This window comes from Tauraco erythrolophus, chromosome 20 (genome assembly GCF_009769465.1).
Source record: "Tauraco erythrolophus isolate bTauEry1 chromosome 20, bTauEry1.pri, whole genome shotgun sequence".
Taxonomy (NCBI): domain Eukaryota; kingdom Metazoa; phylum Chordata; class Aves; order Musophagiformes; family Musophagidae; genus Tauraco; species Tauraco erythrolophus.
Genome location: NC_141484.1, coordinates 4,083,503 through 4,099,006, shown reverse-complemented (window position 1 = coordinate 4,099,006; position 15,504 = coordinate 4,083,503). Strand labels below are relative to the sequence as shown.

Genomic DNA, 15,504 nt, shown 5'->3' with positions numbered 1-15,504 from the left:
CCCAGGTGCTCACAGCGACTCCTGGAGAAACGTTACCTTGTAATGCCTTGAAGCCCTGCAGAGGCACTCTGGACGAGCCGGTCACAAACTGGAGGAGACGTGCTCTCCTCTCTTCGTCAAAGAATTCCACAGCTTTCCAGAACCATTTCACGATGTTGCTGTCTGGGGTACAGTGTTTTAACCTAGTATTTGCCTTCCAGTCATTAACGTCAATTTTTCCCAGCCCGCAAATGATGAGCTGTAAATTTAAAATAGAATTAAATATTTCATCATGCAGCAATACAAAAATGGCTTTGGAGCTAGCCAAATGATGAATAATTGACACTGAAAAATGGACAGATTTTATACCAAAGGCAAATTATAACCTCTCACTAATCTTAAGCAATGCAGAAATACAGCTTTTTTTTTTTAATCTTATATTTGTGAACTATTAATTTTTTAAACGGCTTCAATTAAATTTTTTTTAAAAAAAAAATCAACCATTTAATAAACTTTTATTTAATTGACAAGTCAAGACACTTTCATATCAGAAGCACAGATTCCACCCACAAGTGAAAAGTGCGTGCGTAATTCACAGCTGAACTCAGTATTTCTTTCTGGACGACAGCTGAGGGTGTAGTTTGGCTGGTCCAACTCCGGACCCTCAAAAGTCATCTTGTTCTTGTCATACCATACACGTAACATAAATCAGCCTTCTCTCCTGATGAAGAGCTTTCCGCGCTTCTAAACCAGAGATCCACGATGGATCAGTTTAAGCTCAACAAGGATACGATTATAAAGATATTCTCCTGTGACTAAGAACGTTGGACTTTCCTCTTTCTCATTCTGCATCTGCAAAATGATTCTGAGTTAACAGTATGGCTGGCTCACGGTTGTGGAATGAGAATGTTTAGGATAAAAGAAGAGCAATCACTGACACCAGTACAGTGAACAGAAGAAAGCACGAATAATTTACCTTGTGGCGTTTTATATGGCGAAAATTTCAGCTCCACAGCTAACAGACTGTATATTAGATTTCAGTTTTAAAACAAGCTTGGGATCTATGGGATTTGCCTTGAGAGGATATTGTTTGGATGCTGATCTTGACATTTTGTAGCACATTTGTGGGTGACAGCACCAGACCGCACCTTTCCTGAAGCTGTATTTACAGGGCCAATTTAGTCTGGCATAACTCAGCTCTGCAAAACCACACAGCTGCGTGACACCAGTCAGTGCAGTGCACTGGAAGGGCTGGGAGCAAGCAGCGGGAGGTGGAAGGGAGCGATGGACCATTTTCCTGGCAGCACCGAATTTAGTATCATGAAAACTGCACCGTGAGAAATATGCACCACCATCTCTGCTGGAGTAACACGCTCTGAAAGAATCAGAGGTCACTGCAGTTACTTCTCAGCAGGTTCAGCTGGGTTTTCAGGTCCAGGAGGGGGTCTCCTATCGCTTCTGCAGTTGCTATGAAACGTTGCCTCAAGAAACACTCTCACAGCTCTCGGTGGAAGGTGCACGCAGCCCCAGTGACTGGGTGACCTGGTAACCTCTTCTGCTAACTGTACTTCTTGTAACAGCACCTGCAGCCCCCCAAAACACTGGGGATACAACCTCGCGTGTTACTCAGTCTCACAAGAATGCCTCGGGCTTTTATTGTTTCACTTGACGACGTAACGTAACATTAGTGGACTGACCTCTAACTCTTTCTCATCAAATGTCTTCAGCAGATGTTGTGGGATTACTTCATTAAATCCCTTCTGTAGAGCCAGAAACTGAGCTTCAATTCCTCGTAAAAATCGCCAGTTTACATAAAGTCTGCAAGCAAGTGCAAATTGGTTTTGTGAAAGATGTATTCAAATACAATAAACCTGCAATTTATCCAGCCAAAACTAACGGCCTTACTGACAGGATTACACACACCACCACCACAGCACCACCTCTTAGAAAGAAAACAACAATATAACACTGTCAATTACTTCAAATAAATAAAAAGTTCCTTCCCACCACAGGCAACATAAAACACTTTGGGAAAGATATTGATGTACCTGACATATTCCTTTTTGTTTTCCTCTGTCACAGGGATGCTTTTGCCATTGGGTTTCAGTTCATGTTGAATAATTTCCCCATATGCATTGTGTTCTACACAAAACGTATGGTCCAAGACTCCTGTGATATCATTCTCACTGGTGGAAAAAAATAAGCAAGTAACTCAGTGAAAACATAATTCTGCAAATATATTACAGCCATAATATATCTGACAGACATCGCAATGTAGTTTTTCAATAGCATTTCAAATTCCTGCTTGGAAGCAGGTGGTGAATATACATTCTTGCTATGTTATATTTTAAAGCCATTATCAAAGTTTCAATGTTATATTTTCATAACACGTTACGGTTGGTAATAGGCAAAATTAATAAACTAAAATTTATTAACTGAGCACTTTACAGCTCAGTAATGATTTATCCCACCCCCTTCCAAAATCTGAACACCTTCAGTAATTAAGCCTTTAAAGAAACTGAATTGTGCAAGAAAGACGTTACTTAAATCTGTCTGAGCAGGAGATCAAAATATACTTTATTTCTTTTCAACTGGATTTAGGAACATTATCACACATTAACTGAGACAGAATTCTAACATTGTAAGATGTAATACACGGTACATACAGTATCCAGACTAAGCTGTTATGAAGATCAGGGTCAACCAATTCCATATCATCCAAAGTAATTGGCTTCCCTAGCAACTGCTTATAGAAAGGCAACGTGAAGCCCCCATCAATATAGTGTCCGTGAAACACAGCCATCCCCATTATCCGTCCAACAAAATGGAAATATGATAAGTGTTCCTAGAATTGAAAGAAGAGACTAAGCTGTTCAACTAAATAAGAACTCCAGGTTATATCTACTGAATATTAAATGAAATTTCAATGCAAAGAACAGAAAAAACCCAACCAAACCACCACCACCATATCCAGAGCTTTTTGTTTTGTTTATTTTCATACACAGCACACAGTATATTGCTTCCAGTCCAGAAGTCTTACTACTAAAAATCAAAATAAACTTAATTTTTCCCAAGGGAAACATAAATTGACATCTTAAAGAAAATTAAGAAAACATTTGAGAAATTTCTTTGATCAGTACTAAAAAGAAATTATGATATTATTGCACAAATTCAGTCATGAGCAAGACTAAAGTGGGAATTAGGTTCCTAAGCCTACAACACTCTCCAGATGTATTTAATTTCTAGTCACAAAACGACCATTTGCAGAACTCATTTTACCAGTCATACCGGGTTGACTGCGGAGTCTGGGTTGATTTGCAGTGTATAGATATCATCTCGGGAATATTGGAAGAGACCATAATACGGATTCAACATTTCATGTGACAATAGGTAGAGCCACTCCCTGGAGAAAATAAAATAATTTATTATGTACTTTAGACAAATACATTTTTGCACTGAGAATCTTTTCAAAATAGTATCTTTTTTTTAATCTTACTGTTCAACATAAATATGAATGAAGTTATCTCCGAACGTGCTTAGATAAGGTTGAAATCAGAATTATTTTCACTGCCTCAGTAACTGCACAGCACCTGACAGCTGATGTATTTCCCAGCTTTCTAAAATTTTTCTCCAGGTTACGTATTTCCAAGAGAGTTTCTAACTATGATTCTCCTTCATCCATTACTCATTAGGACAAGACACTACATGTTCTATTGACTATACTTGGAGAGATGTTCGAGTCAAAGCTTTTAATATGAGCCGTCTTCAGGTAACGAATATATTTAGTTAAAGCTTTAATTACATGCTCACAAATCAGTAAATAATGGTCTAAGAATTAGGAAAACCGTAACACTTTCCAGCTTGGTCTTCCTATATTCACGTATGGAAGATGGCACAGGCTCCACAGCGAACAGACTAGAAACCAAACCCATGCTGAGAAATACTAGCAGATACTTTGGAAAATAGCACACAATAACATCTGTAACTTCTTTGTTTAAACACTATTGTTATCATCAAACAATTAATAGTAATTGATTCAATGAGATTGTTTTCCTAGTTATGGCTAATTAGCATGTTAAAATATTTAGGAATGGATGAAGCAAAAACTCTATTGGCTGTTTGCAAACTCATGAAGACATACATAGCGTAACAGCCCAGTTCCCAGAGGCTATTTGCTGTACACCACTACAGATGCAGAAGATGGGCTGTTTGGGAGCATCATCTGTACTTTGAAAGGATTACTCATGTTAAAAAAATGTAATGTAATGCAAACAATGAATACTCCTAAATGAGTCAACGCTCATTTTGACAGTGTAGATCCACATGCCAGAGGTGGGGAATATTTTCAGTGAAGTAAACCACCATCTGTGCAACTGGCCTACTACGAGTGTTTTTATAAAAAAGTGAAGATATCTTCATACAATCAATAAATATCACTTTTTATAAGCAAGTGAAAAATAACCTCAGACTACTGATAGATTTTAGTTGCCTACTAAATGCTAGTTTTTAACATTTTGCTTCAAACAGTAGTGACAATTTGCAATAAAGCATATTTTTTGATGAAGGTTCTGCCACAAAGCTGAGTATATAGTAGTATAAATTCTCAGATAGCCAAGCTGTACTAATCAAAGAAAGACACGGTCGCTGCAAGAGATACCAAAAACCTGCCTCGCATATACAACAGAGGTCTGATGCGATCTGTAACATGCATTTTGATTTATTTTCAATAAATTAGGGTTTTTGATGCAGTTTTTCCTTTAGAACACTATCTGAAAATACATATTCTTTTGACATACAATCTGTTACAGAAATAAATATAAATAAAAATAATGGAAAAAGAAATAGGGCTGATACAAGGCTGGCTTAGGATTCAAAGGACAGTACGTGTAGTTGGTAGGGTTCGGGTGCAGGGAAAGAGACAGAACCGACTGTTTACCTGGCAACACCTCCATAATCGAGGCCTTCCTCCCCACGAAATTTTATCATTAATCGTTTCCACAGGTCTTTTGGCCTCATCTTCATGACTTGCCTGTAGGATTCCTGTAAACACATAACACTTTATTAACTGCTGTTTACAGACAAAAAGCTACTACTGTTCATTAGAAATGAAGGGAGCCTCAGACTCCAGGTCCAAAGGGGATACTATTTTTCCTTAGATACTAACCAGTTTCCCAAATCACAGACTGTTTCTGAGTTTTCTACAAGTGTGATAACGCTTGTCAATGAAAACGGATATGTGAGAAGAACCACATTCCGTTACATGTCCAGAGGGGTACAGCGATCTGTTCTCTCTCTCCTTCTCACATAACTTATGAAAAATTAAAATCTGTGTCAGTAAACTCCTTGTGTTTTGCAAAAAGGCTCACAATTTTTGCAGTCTGAAAAGCCAACAGTGGAGCTTCTGCTCTGGGTACATGTGCAAACCTTCAAGAAGCATCTTAAGAACAGAAGCATCAATGCCATCCCAGTAAATCTGCAGAGTTACTCCTCTATCAGTAAGACTTCACCAAGAAAACACAAAAAGAAAGCTCAAAGTAGCACAACATGCTATTTTTTTAAAAAGCAATCAAATAAAAAAAGTCTAGTTTGTATTTACGCCCAGTATCAGTGCCCAATTCTCTGGCTTGCAGACCAGAAGAGGTAGGTGTGTCTGGGACCCAACATACTCAACTGGGTGTTTACAATGAGAACATAATAATTTTCACCGCTGTACAGCAGCCCTTCCTCCATTTCTTTGTAGTTGATTATGAACTGATTTGACTGTCTCCAAAGGGAAGACCAACATAAATCTTTCTTGGCTGGGAAACACTGTGACAACACAGTGGGGGCTATCGAGTTTGTGGATGGGTGATAAAAGTTCTCAAGAACACAGACTGTTCTGCAGAAAGAGCCAATGAATTATAACTGTGTGTAATGAATTACACGTCATTTATGCCACACGATAAAATGCAACTATTCCACTGTGGGCACCTCTGGTCATTCACAAGCCTAGACAATTCATAAAATTGGTCTGATGTCGGGGAGGTGGGCGAGAGAATCAACCAGAATTGAGACTGATGCCAAGTAATTCAAACTCCAAAGACGAATGCTATTCGATAATGAGTTTACTTAAGTTACAATACATTAAAGATCATTAATAATTGTTTGGTTTTCTATTTGTAATATTCCCTCTGTAACGGACATCAGCGCTGATATTCAAGGACGAAGTGAGACAGTATGAAATACACGAAGTGCCTGGACTCCTGCCTCAGCCTGACACTGTCTGTACAGCTCCGGCCACAGGGAAAGCTTTCCTTGTTTTTCTTCTTCTCTACAGGGTAAATACATCTACTTTAAGTACACAACTGTTCTTATAGCCCCTTGAAATGCTTCCTCTTCCCATTCACCACTGGTAAAATTGCAGCTTTAACTCCGGACTTCAAAATTTCATCTAACTGAATGACTTCGTTAGCCAGGTCTGAACAACCCTCCTCCCCTCCCCTCGATGTGAAGAAATGGGTCAAATTCTCAAATTACCTCAAAAATCTCTTCCCTGGAGACCTCGATACGACAGTGGCCAGCCTGAGGTTGCTGCTGTGACAGCTCCTGCCTCAGGATCTTGAGTTTCTGCACCAGGTCTCGCTTGTACCTGGGCACAGTCAGACACTCCGCCTCGTCCGGGAGCTGGCACAGGGCCACCACCTGCTGCTGCTGCTGGTGCTGCTGGTCTTTGAGCTGATTCTGGCGGCTGGAAACACACACAGCTGTTTGCAGATGTTCCAAGTCACACGTCCCCTGTTTTCCTCAAATGTTTCTTAAAGGTTAAGTCTTTGTAACTAAACTACTTCCAATTTACCATGATTATTACCATGATTACGCTAAAAATGTCTGGGTCCAGTAAAAAATACATTCAAAGAGATTTTATCCTGACTAAAGACATATGCTTCTGTCTTTCTTGGCAACCATCAGTTGTTTTTAGGGTTTGTTATTTCTATTAGCACTACTCCACAAAGTATGTAAAAGGTTACTGGGCCATATAATAAGGTATTATCCCTACAATTTTACTACTAAGCTGCTGACACAGAATTTCTCAGATACCATTTTCATATTTCCTTTGCATGTTTTGCCTTCCTCCATTTTAAAATTCAGAGATCTGCCAAGCACTATGCCTCTAATCTACAGTCAATACCATAGTCTGTTTTAAATGGCTTGTCCGAAAGAGTAAGCTTACAAAAAGATGTTTGTACTGGCAGCTTGGCAAGGACCTTGTCCCTTGTACCTGGCCTAGTCTGGACCACAGGAATGTGGGAGTTCACATGTAACTAATTGGCATGGATAAACAAGTATTTTTACTAGCAACTTTGGAGATTTTGTAAATCTAACTTCTTCCTAGGAAAAGTAAATTAATCGTGCTGCAGAGATGCCCTCTCTTGTGTCGCTTCTTGTACACAGTGAGTGGTTCTTTTTATAGCTGTTGAGTATGGCATCTCCAAACAACACAAGGTAACAGTTATATTTTACCTAAACCATCAGAAGAATATCTCTGTGTGGAACACATGAAAATGCCCTAAATTTACTGGATAAACAAGAAAGGTTACAATTCAGAATGTTTTCTAGTAGAATGTTAATAAATTGGGTTTTTTTCAATGTCAAAGACCAAAAATGTTAGATGGAACCAAACACAGTTGTAGTATATTTTAAAATTTCAGACTGTTGTCTGTTTTGAAACAAGGTCTACTAGAAGGCTGTCCTGGCCAAGCAAAATTCATCTCCAGCAGGCTTTTACCACAGGAACACTCAGAACCAGCAATTAAAAAGGAGTGGGGGTGTTCCCGGTTTGCCCTGTGGCTCTGACAGCTATTCTGTTATTTGCAAACCTTCTATTTTAAAGCAATTTTGCACAAACCACCCTGAAGGGAAACTAACACCATGTGGCCAGGAAATCTTTACCAGTAGTCTTAGAAGCCTGACGTTTAGAAACTCCTGCAACGGCACGTGCTGTAGATGGCCTCGGCAATAACTCAAAGCTTAATATGAACAATAACACTTCTTTACTCCTGGGCTGGAAGGAGGGAATAATGCACAGAAATCCTTCTTCATTATTATGCCTCAGGATGCAGAACTTCAGAAGTTAGTTTAATTGATTTTGTTAGTTTCACAGTGTTTTGTTGTTTGCTTCTGTTAGTTTTTTGGGGTTTTGTTTTTGTTTTTTTAAATAAGGCTACCTTAACTTTATTCTCAAGCTGATCACATTGGTCTTACAATAAACTACAGTTATTTTAAGCCATTCCTGAGAAACCAAGTCATTACAATAATTTAGACACACACTTGATGTGGTTCCAGAAAGTGGCTCTGTCATTTGTGCTACAGGCACGGTACGTTCTTGTCACTTGTGGTTAGTTTTAAATATAAATCTCACTTAAACTGTATTTACTTGATACACAAACTAAAGCAAAATCACTGTTCTATCTTCTGAACTTTCTAATTCCATGAGGACAAGTATGTGAAAATATTCCTTATACATGCTGACCAGAGAAGGTCATAATTACACACACTAAATAAAGTGAGTGTATGTTCGTACTACCTTCAGTAGCACAAAAACCACAGTCCTCTAAGCACAAAGCTAGTAAAGTCAGTCTCGAAGATAATGTAACCTCTGAAATGAGCATGAATTTAAGATCTATGCATCAAATTAAACCAATCTAAATAGGGCAGCAATAGGAGAAAAATAAATGCCATGCTCTGTGTTAGACTAAAAATAATCAGCGCCATATTAGCTAAACAATCTGCAGTGCTTAAAGTAATTAAATGTAATTTCTTAGTTTGTTTTCACAGCTGAAGGGCTATGCTTGATTCTGTAGAGATGTGAGGATATAGCTAAGTACTTTTCAGGTAGCATAACTATCAAAACCTATCACAAACTCTTGGCCCATATTATAAAACAGAACTAGGTAACGAGTTTGATTATTTTCAACCCTAAAACGTCATCGCTAGAAGAAGAAACTGCTTTACTCATCTCGATAGAAAAGTCAGTATCACTGAGAGTAAACTTTTTATTATGCCTTTGAACCTAAAACACTATCACACCCTTCCCACCCAAATACTAAACTTATTTCTCAGATAATTTACAAAATGACAGGCCTAAGGCAAACTACGCTTTTTTTTTTTTTTTTAAAGAACAAGTAAGGAGTGGGGAGTGTGAAGCAAGCTTTCATGTATCCTGTTTGGTGCAATAAAAGAAGAAACACCAGAAAAGATTTATCAGGCAGCAGACTTTGCTGATGACACTATTGGTTGAATTTCTGAAATCCTTCCCTAATGAAAGGCAGATGTACAAATGAAAAACTTAAGCACACTGTAGCAGTATTTTAAGTTGAAAGAAATGCAAAAATGGTTCTCTGATTATGGAACCTGAAAGACAAATTGGATTTTCCAGATAAAAAGCTAGCTATGTATTTGTCCTCCACAATACATGTAGAACTAGCCACTATGACCCCACTGCCATTTAAAAATAAACCTACCCGTGAAAGATAGTTTTTCAAATATAGTCCAGTTAAATGAATTTTCTATAGTTTAAGAACTGCACTGTTGTGGTCAAGATGGTCTGAAGTTTTTCTTCGGGTAAAATATCTAAATCTGAATTAACTTAATGAACTTTTCTGTGTACCAAACATGAACATGCTCCTCCACTTCTAAGGTTTTTCTTCAAGATCATGTTCATTTGAAACTAACAATCTAAATTCAGCTAAAATTAGTAAGGATTTGTTTTAAATTATAAAAAAAAACCCCAAACAACAAAAGCCATCTGGATGATGGGAACTTACTGAAGTTCTGTCATATACCCATATATAACCTCGGATTTCTCTAAACAACGTACATATTTATCAAACTTTAGACTCTTCCCCCTCTTAGAGTGTTAAGTTCAAATGTATATTGGGCAGACAAAGGCGAGCCAGCTTTTATGTATTACACAAAAGATCCATTGACCTCCTGGATATTACTTTCCATTGCTCGGTTTTGTCTTTTCAGTGCTTGTTCCCATTATTCTTTCCTTCAGCTTTTCTTCCCAATGATTCACTTCCTTAAAAGGACTATTCCTCCTACTTACTCCTTGCCCAGGGCTGCATGGCTTTCTATCTAAACCTTCATTGTTTCTTCCACTTAACACCTACTCAATACTTTACAGGTGTTTCCCAAGAGTATTAAAAGGTGTTAGCAGGAGAAACAATAAGAGTCAAATTCCCAAATAGCTTGGACAAACCGATAGCCAGTCTACACACAAAAAAAAGAAACGTTTGTTTGCTTTTTGGTTTCCATTTTTAGTAGAAAATCCCCAGTGGGAAATGAGTGCCTAGGGAATGAAAACAAGAGCCAAAATCCTTCTGAGTTTCGCCTCCTGTTTTTAAAAGTGCAATATGAAAACGTGATATCAAAACACTAAGGCAGAAAAAAAGAGTTCCTATTTTGGTTTATTATTGTTGTAAAAAATCTTAATTAAATTATCGGGGTCTTATTCTGAGAATATCTCAACTAGTCTTACTCTAAAACTGAAGGTAGCTGAATTATTTCTCCTTTATTCCAGAAGAATAGTTGGGCATTTGTGCACCCTTCCCCAACTCATCAGTATTTCACACCACTGGCTATTGAATGCAACCTCATATTTTAAAACAAGTTCTCCGTAACTGAAAGTAGTATCAAGTATAAAGAAAAGGAAAGAAAGTGTCTCTCTTACTGTTAGAAAAAATTCTATGGGCCAGTCTTTTCCACCGGACAGCACTCGCTTCCCCCCTGCTGCCCCCAACTCCTGGCATCACAATAGCCACATTCCTGCCTAAACGCTGCTAGAGATTCCCCCGCCCCAGGAACACTCAAACCTGTCACCTCTGCTATGTAAGACAGTAAGTTGGTAGTGTGTTGAAGAACACTGCTACTACACTTTAAATACTACTGAAAGCAGAATACATCTTGATGTAAAATCTAGCACCCCTCAAGAGTCACTTCCTTCCCTCTATTACACTCAACATGTGCCCGAGACCTCAGACTTACTTTAGGACTAAATGCAAGTTAGCGGATAGCCGTGGATCTGTGAACTGCGTTGTCCTGTTGTTATGGTCAACAAAATAAACTCTGCCTGTTGCTGTATTGCGGATCTCCCATCCAGGAGGCAGTGGACCAAGCTCTTCACAATTGATGTTGCTAAGATCCCTGTGAAAACAAATATAAAATGAAAAATACCTCAGCGTTTGGCCTCCCAGCCAAACAAGCGTAAATGTAACAGAACAATTTCATGAAGTCTGAGAAAATGTATTGTTTCAGAAACTTGATCTGTTTAGCTGAAATCTCTACTCCCAAGGTGCAAGCCCACCAAAGAAAAAACACACACCCCAGAACTCATGCCGTGGGGAAAAAAATTCTTATCAAATAACCTTCGTTTTTACAAACTAACTTCAGATGTTAAATTAATACAGGCTTAAAACAAAAATAAAGACCACTGCCGTATTTGCCAAAATGCAATTCCAGTTCTACACCGATTGTGACAGAAAACATTTTTAAAACACCATTAGTCACAGAAGGAACTCTGAATCACACTTTAAAAACTCAAACAAAACGAAACTGTATTTCGGAAGAGTTACACTTTCCATGAAGAATCACCCATGGGATATGTGTGTATGCCACAGACGGTTTGCCCCAAAACCCCAAGTGCTAGTGGGAAGCAAACAGCTCTCTAACAAGAAGATTTCCAATAAAGCAGTGTACGAGCAATGACTCGGCTCTGTGCTGAGCAATGCAGAGATAAATTAATGGGTCTCCAGAAAACTCTGTTGAAATTAGGAAGATGTAGGTTCATTCCAGAGGTTCACTGAAAACAAGAACTAGTTTTCAAAAACGTACACTTACTGATTTTTCATGTATACAATTCACACCCCAGATACACCTTTAAAAAGAGCTGCACGTGACAGTGTGAGGAAGTCTTCAGATCTCCCAGTATGATGTGAGTCGAGGGGAGGAAAGAGCCGAAGAGCAGAAGGGCTGAAAAGATGCCATCTGCAGGGATCCAAAAGGCTGAGAAGTGGCTCATGAAATGCAATGCTCTGGGACTGAACCTCTACTGATACTAGACATACACACGCTGCTGCTGAGCTGTAGGGCTTATTAGCTAAAAGACTGTGGCATATTAGCATAAAAATACCATATTCCTTAGAAATGACATAAACTCTATCCCCATGCAAACAGCCAAATTTGGTTCTCAGAGACACTCATGCAGTTCCTGTTGCCACATCTAAGAGCAGTGGTAACAGTTTTTGTACAAAACTACCACACTGCAAACTTTAGGATTAGATCTTCATGTAATTTTGTTTTTTACAGAAGTCTACTTTCTAGTTTTGTGTAACGTGCAAGTCATGGGAGCAAAGATTTCCTAGTTCACAACCACCAGCTGTATCGCACTCAAGCCTACAGATAACTCATCAAAGCAAAGCATGTTCTCCTAACACAGAGAAGTAATAAAACCAAAAGAATTATCGAAAATGCAGTGAAGTTATGGCCATGAGGCACTTTATCCTTCCCGGGATATCTAAAATCCATTTCCATGGGAATGAACACCAGCAGCAACTGACAAAGTTGCTACAACCCTCATAAATGCCAACACTTGCCGCCAACTTGAAACGACACACGCTATTCTACAGCACCATCCACAGATTTCAGGAGGCAATAATTTTCCACAGGATTTCTTGCTTTCTTAAAGAACAATCAGAACCTAACAAATTTCCCTGTCATCCTCTTTTCCTTTCTAACACATCAGACAATCATGTGTACAACTATGCACAATATGTACATGTATCGTGTAAATAAGGACACTAAACTAGAAGGACAATTCACATCTATTTTGTTGAGTGTTGAGACAAGTGTTGAGACAGCTGCAATAGAAATGAGTATTTTAATCACAGGCCAATCTCTCTCAACTTTCTTTACCTGTTTGCCCCTCTGCCCCAGGTTCTTTTCCATTCATATATGGTTAATGACATGCTCGACAGCATGTATGATTGGTCTAGAAATATCTGTGTTATAGCATTATAAAGAAAATAAATATTCATTTCTGCTCTGGAACAGGAAACCTGCTGTAAAACAGCTTGTGCATTTTTAGATGTTTGCTACTATACTCAAATGGAAAAAACTCCATTGTTTTATCTTTTCTTTAAAAAAAAAAAAAAATCCTCAGCATCCTGAGCTCACCATTTCACCTTCCAGGGGTTTTATGACCTAGTATCTCCAATTAGTTTCTTCAAAATGTACCAAGTTTCCCACTCCTTGAGTAAATTATGTTTGATAACGGAATGGGACAATAATTCTCAAAGACAAGTAAATTTAAGCTAATTTGATGATGAGACTGTAGTCCACTACAAATAGTGTGTCTGAACATACAAGGGGCATCCACCAGATTTTCCAGGCTTTCCCCTTTGTCTGCTCCTCCATCAAAAATGATCACATTTGTCTGGCCATTTGTCACAAAGTTTGTGTTCACATATATATATGTTGCCAATTTCTCAGGTCTTCTTTACTTCCAGAGTTTGAATTAAAAAAACAAAATCAATCCAGTTTTCACTGAAGTATCTCGATAAATCTCAATTTTTGGAAGTGCTCAAATCCTACTTTTTGTTCCATTATTTTGCTAAGTATTAAAACCTGGACTTGGCTATAATTCATATGCGAGATCTGGAATCAGTTAACTATACCTGTTTTTAAAACATCACCATAATTTATTTCTTGATTCTCCATCTTTGCAGTAAAATAACAATCTGAAGAACTGAGGAAGAGAGACTGATTTATTTTGATGAATGACTTATTAAAATTATGTATTAGGGGCCAAGAGTCAGAAATATTAGACAGAGAAGCCTCTGAGGAGGGTACTGCTTAATCTATTTTGATTTGACACCTTTGGGATACTTCCATCGTTTCTTACCTTGGTACTCTTGGATCGTGCCATGTGCTAACACCAGTCTGTGTATGCAGAAAATAGACCTGACCTTGCTGAGTTGTCCTTTGCTCTGTGAAATCAAGATAAATTAATAACTATAAGAACAAAAAATGCAATAGAAAAAACTCACAAAGACTGTTTTCCCCAAACTAAGGACTTAAAAGGATCTTACATATGAAGAGAAGACATAACCCATTTTCCCAGTTTCTTGAGACACCTACAACTAAAACATTTTAATTTGCATACCATATCCTTCGGGTAAATCAGGAGGAGTGTGCAAGTGTGTCCTGCTCATGTAATTTCTGTGCCTCTGTGACCTGACTCTCCTCTCTGCCAGTCGGGGATCCGACGACTGCCCACAGGTTGCACCGTTCGTCCCCGTAATCGGAGTGTTCTCGTCCACAAAACAGCTCAGCGGTCTGCCTGGACTGGAGTATTCAGATGCTGGCCTGTTGGGAAAAACACAAACTGCAGTGCTGACTGGACACGGGGCTACACAACATGCTTTATGGAAGCTTCATCTAAGGGCTCTCAGGAAATCTTTGTGGACAGCCGAATGGAGCTGTTGACTTGTTGAGCAATATACCTCAATGATGGGCAGAAAACTCCTGTTCCATGTTCACCAGTTCATCCCAGAATAATTAGTAAACCTCCTCATCTATCTTAGTGTCTGACCTGACACTTCGTATATGGTACTGCAGGATCAAGAGCATATCAAATGCTCACATGAGCAGTTCCCACCTTAATTTTGCTCTCAGCACTCTGTTTTTCTTTTTTTTATTTTTTTTTGTTTGTCTGTTTTTTGTTTTGTTTTGTTTTTTAAACAAGCAGCATACAACCCAAACTTACTCACCTTGTCTTCATGTGCCTAAGAAAGTGACCAGGCCTTGTTATTCCTTTTAATTTTTAAGGAAGGTTATTAGTCAAGTATGGTGAAAAAGGGCTAAGATAAAAAACGGTGTCTCCTGAGAGCTTGACTGCAAGAGGAATGTGGTTTCATATCTCAACGCTGCTTTCAAAAGCATTTAAAATGGGTTAAAAGGAGATTAATAAGGATGCAGGAAATCCCTGAAACAAATTATATATTTTGCATTTGTTTTTCTACTCTAAATGCGTCTAGAGCTTAGGATAGGTATTTTAACATACCAGGAAAAATACAGACAGATAAATGAAAAAGCTGTTCAGTACTTTCACTCATCTGAAAACCACAAATACGTATCAGAGCTGGCAGCGTTAACAATTCAGATTATTTTAAGTCAAATATATCCATACAGAGTACTGGTGTAGTGTTTATCGAAGATGGAAGGGACAGTCTGCAGGCAGAGACGGTGTGCAGAACAGTCTGAAAATATGCACCGACATTGTCTACAATTTAGGTAACAGCAAAATTGGATTGAGGAACAGCTTTGCAACACACATCTACGGTTATTAGAGAAGGCGATCGTAATGATTTCAAAACATGCTCTGTAACGATCAGCTTTCAAAAGTTATGAATTACACAGTCATAGCATGTACGTAGACAATGTCTGTCAGCTGTTCAGGACCTCTTTTCTTCATCCCTTACGATGTCT

General features: G+C 38.4%; 1 protein-coding gene across 1 annotated transcript in view; it reads right to left on the bottom strand.

The window, feature by feature from the left end:
- SMURF2 (SMAD specific E3 ubiquitin protein ligase 2) overlaps positions 1-15,504 on the bottom strand; it is a 38,047-nt gene that overhangs the window by 4,521 nt on the left and 18,022 nt on the right. Inside the window, exons 10-19 of the mRNA XM_086624319.1 lie at positions 14,180-14,382; positions 13,919-14,003; positions 11,005-11,163; positions 6,496-6,706; positions 4,916-5,019; positions 3,268-3,382; positions 2,646-2,824; positions 2,028-2,165; positions 1,677-1,797; positions 37-238 (exon numbers count right to left, since the gene is read on the bottom strand). Of these exons, the coding sequence (XP_086480445.1) occupies positions 37-238; positions 1,677-1,797; positions 2,028-2,165; positions 2,646-2,824; positions 3,268-3,382; positions 4,916-5,019; positions 6,496-6,706; positions 11,005-11,163; positions 13,919-14,003; positions 14,180-14,382 (1,517 nt within the window). The remainder of the gene's footprint in view (positions 1-36; positions 239-1,676; positions 1,798-2,027; positions 2,166-2,645; positions 2,825-3,267; positions 3,383-4,915; positions 5,020-6,495; positions 6,707-11,004; positions 11,164-13,918; positions 14,004-14,179; positions 14,383-15,504) is intronic.